This window comes from Capsicum annuum, chromosome 4, assembly GCF_002878395.1.
Source record: "Capsicum annuum cultivar UCD-10X-F1 chromosome 4, UCD10Xv1.1, whole genome shotgun sequence".
NCBI lineage: Eukaryota > Viridiplantae > Streptophyta > Magnoliopsida > Solanales > Solanaceae > Capsicum > Capsicum annuum.
In genome coordinates, this window is record NC_061114.1 from 225,701,093 (window position 1) to 225,703,690 (window position 2,598).

At 33.9% G+C, this 2,598-nt stretch overlaps 1 protein-coding gene across 1 annotated transcript; it reads left to right on the top strand.

Moving 5' to 3' along the window:
* The first annotated feature begins 440 nt into the window (after window positions 1-440).
* LOC124897798 (defensin-like protein 1) lies at window positions 441-1,438 on the top strand. Its single transcript, XM_047411225.1, has 2 exons — window positions 441-572; window positions 1,005-1,438. Exons 1-2 carry the CDS (start codon window positions 515-517, stop codon window positions 1,175-1,177), a joined length of 231 nt encoding a protein of 76 aa, XP_047267181.1. The 5' UTR covers window positions 441-514; the 3' UTR covers window positions 1,178-1,438.
* The last annotated feature ends 1,160 nt before the right edge of the window (window positions 1,439-2,598 follow it).

A 2,598-nucleotide genomic window follows, 5' to 3' on the forward strand; every position in this document is an offset into this window, starting at 1 on the left:
GCATCAGCATCAGCATGGCTTCCACCAACATCAACAACTCCATCAGCAACACCCCTAGGAGCAGCACCCGGATCTGTTGCAGCAGGTTAATCATGAAGAGCCTCAACATTAGGTTGATCTTGCCTAACTGCTCTTCTTATGGCTGTTGCTCCAACCAATTCCTTCTTTATTAACTCCACCGTTGAATCTGCTATTACATCAACAAGAGCTAAAATAATAAAAGAAGTCATCCCCAACTTCTGCTCAGTGGGCACGAACAAAATTTCTTCTTTCATCCCTTGGTTGACATTTGTTCATTTTGACAACGTAACATCACCAATTAGTCAAAATTGAACAAATCGTGTGGACAAACCGACAAAATTAACCCGAAATAACATTCTTTGAATGGGTGGAAATCTTTCACTATAAATAGCTACTACCTCTTCAGTACAATTCATACAACAAACTAAAACACATATATACATACATACAATAAAAAATAAATTTATATTTGCTAAGTAAATCCTTCATCATCATGAACAACAAGGTCATTCTTGCCCTCCTGTTTTGCTTCCTCCTCGTTGCATCCAATGGTGAGCTATCTTGATTACCTTCCACTCATCTTTTTCTCATATTTTACACACTTCGCAAGTGTACTGTCAAACGATTTAGTGTTAATTGTTACTGCATTTCTAGTTGGCTTCAAGTCATATATAAATTGATAGTGCATGTGAAGAAGTTTTGTGTTGTTAGTATAATTAATTGGTTATGCATGGCATATCATTAATCACTCTATTTAATATGATAGGGTAAGTAAATTTTATTTTATTATGACATAATTTTCTCGAAAATTTATATATGTGGATTAAAAAATCAGAATACCACATGCAATTAGGGAACCTTTTGAACGTCCATCGATCACCACTGTATGCCATTTCGATGAGATTCAAAAGTAATTTATACATTGATCAATTAAACCGTACCCTTGCTTAGCTCCGCGCGCCCCTTATTCTTATATTATGCAGAGATGCAAGTTGGGGAAGCAAAAGTATGCCAACGGCGCAGCAAGACATGGTCTGGGCCTTGTATTCACACTGACAATTGCAACCGTCAATGCATGAATCGAGAAGATGCTCGCTCTGGAGCTTGTCACAAAAGTGGCTTTGGAGCTGCTTGCTTCTGCTACTTCAACTGCTAAATGCATGAAAAACCACCACCTATTTCTAATTAAGAGTGTGCTATCAAATATGTTAACAGTACTGTTGTGTGTTGTGCTTGAATAATAAGGGCGTCCAATTTACTAAAATTGGAAGCACCCCTCATTGTGTTGTAATAAGGGCGTCCAATTTACTAAAATTGGAAGTACCCCTCGTTGTGTTGTCTGTCCAATTTACATATTGTATTGTAATAATAACTGTATTATTTTGATGAATAATATAATATTGTTTCTACCTCTTTACATGATTCCACACCTTAATAATATGAAGGATAACCACTGGAGTTGGCATAGTGGTTCAACGCTTTGTCCCTTAAGCAAGAGGTCGTGGGTTCGATTCCCGCCTCTAGCGAGTGAAGCAAACTCTGTGGCCAGTTTCCTACCGTAAAATGCGCTGATCAAGGAATGGAGGATTAGTCTCACGGCCCCAGACAAAAAAAAAATATGAAGGATAAATTTTGATTTTATGATGAAAAATAGATACACGTAGAGTTATTATATTACTATAAAATAAAGAAAGGTAGTGCGAAAAATAAAATAATAATATTATTAAATACAAGCACAAAAAGGCAAAATAAAAAAAGACAACGATGCAATCACACGGAACGAATTGTTAAATAAAATGAAACTTTTAAATTAACAATAAAAACAAACAACCAAACAAACTATAAAGGACGTGCATTCTTTGCACTTCGGAAGTCTTGCACCTATATATTTTTCGCATTGCATGCAGTGCCGGCTTTATGATTCGGCCAATAAGTCATATGCCTATAGTGACCCAAATTTTACCAATAATAAATTATGTGTTCCACTACTGAGATTATTCGTGCTTTGCAAGGTTAATTAAAAAATTAATGAATTAATAGATTTCACTGATTATATATAAAAATATTAATTCTACAGATTGTTAGTTTCTTATTTTAATAAAATAGTAGGTAATATTTATATTTAGATAAAAAAAAATAATGTAGATCTCTATCTTTATCCAAAATGATGATGATATGGTCTTTCTTTCTTTTTATCAATCTGCACAATCGAAATACTTTACATCTTTTGAAGTAAGCATTTCATAGTGTTGAATTAAAAAATCAACATGGATTGTGGTGTAGTGATAGGACAACTCCACTCTTAACCACGTTTAAATATTAATACTATCAAAATTACTTCGTGTCGTGAAGATTTTCTTAATTATACTTATTTTGCAGAAGAATATGAATACATACAAAAAATGTTAAAATTACGGAAGCATGGCCAAGTACATAAAAACGAATAAAAAAACTTGAGAGTGAAATATTTCTTGCCTTTCTAGACTCCTTTCGTGTTACATATTATACTTCACAAGGAAATTGATAAAGGAGAGAAAGAATGAGAGTCTTCATGAAACAAATTAAAGTTTGCGGGTT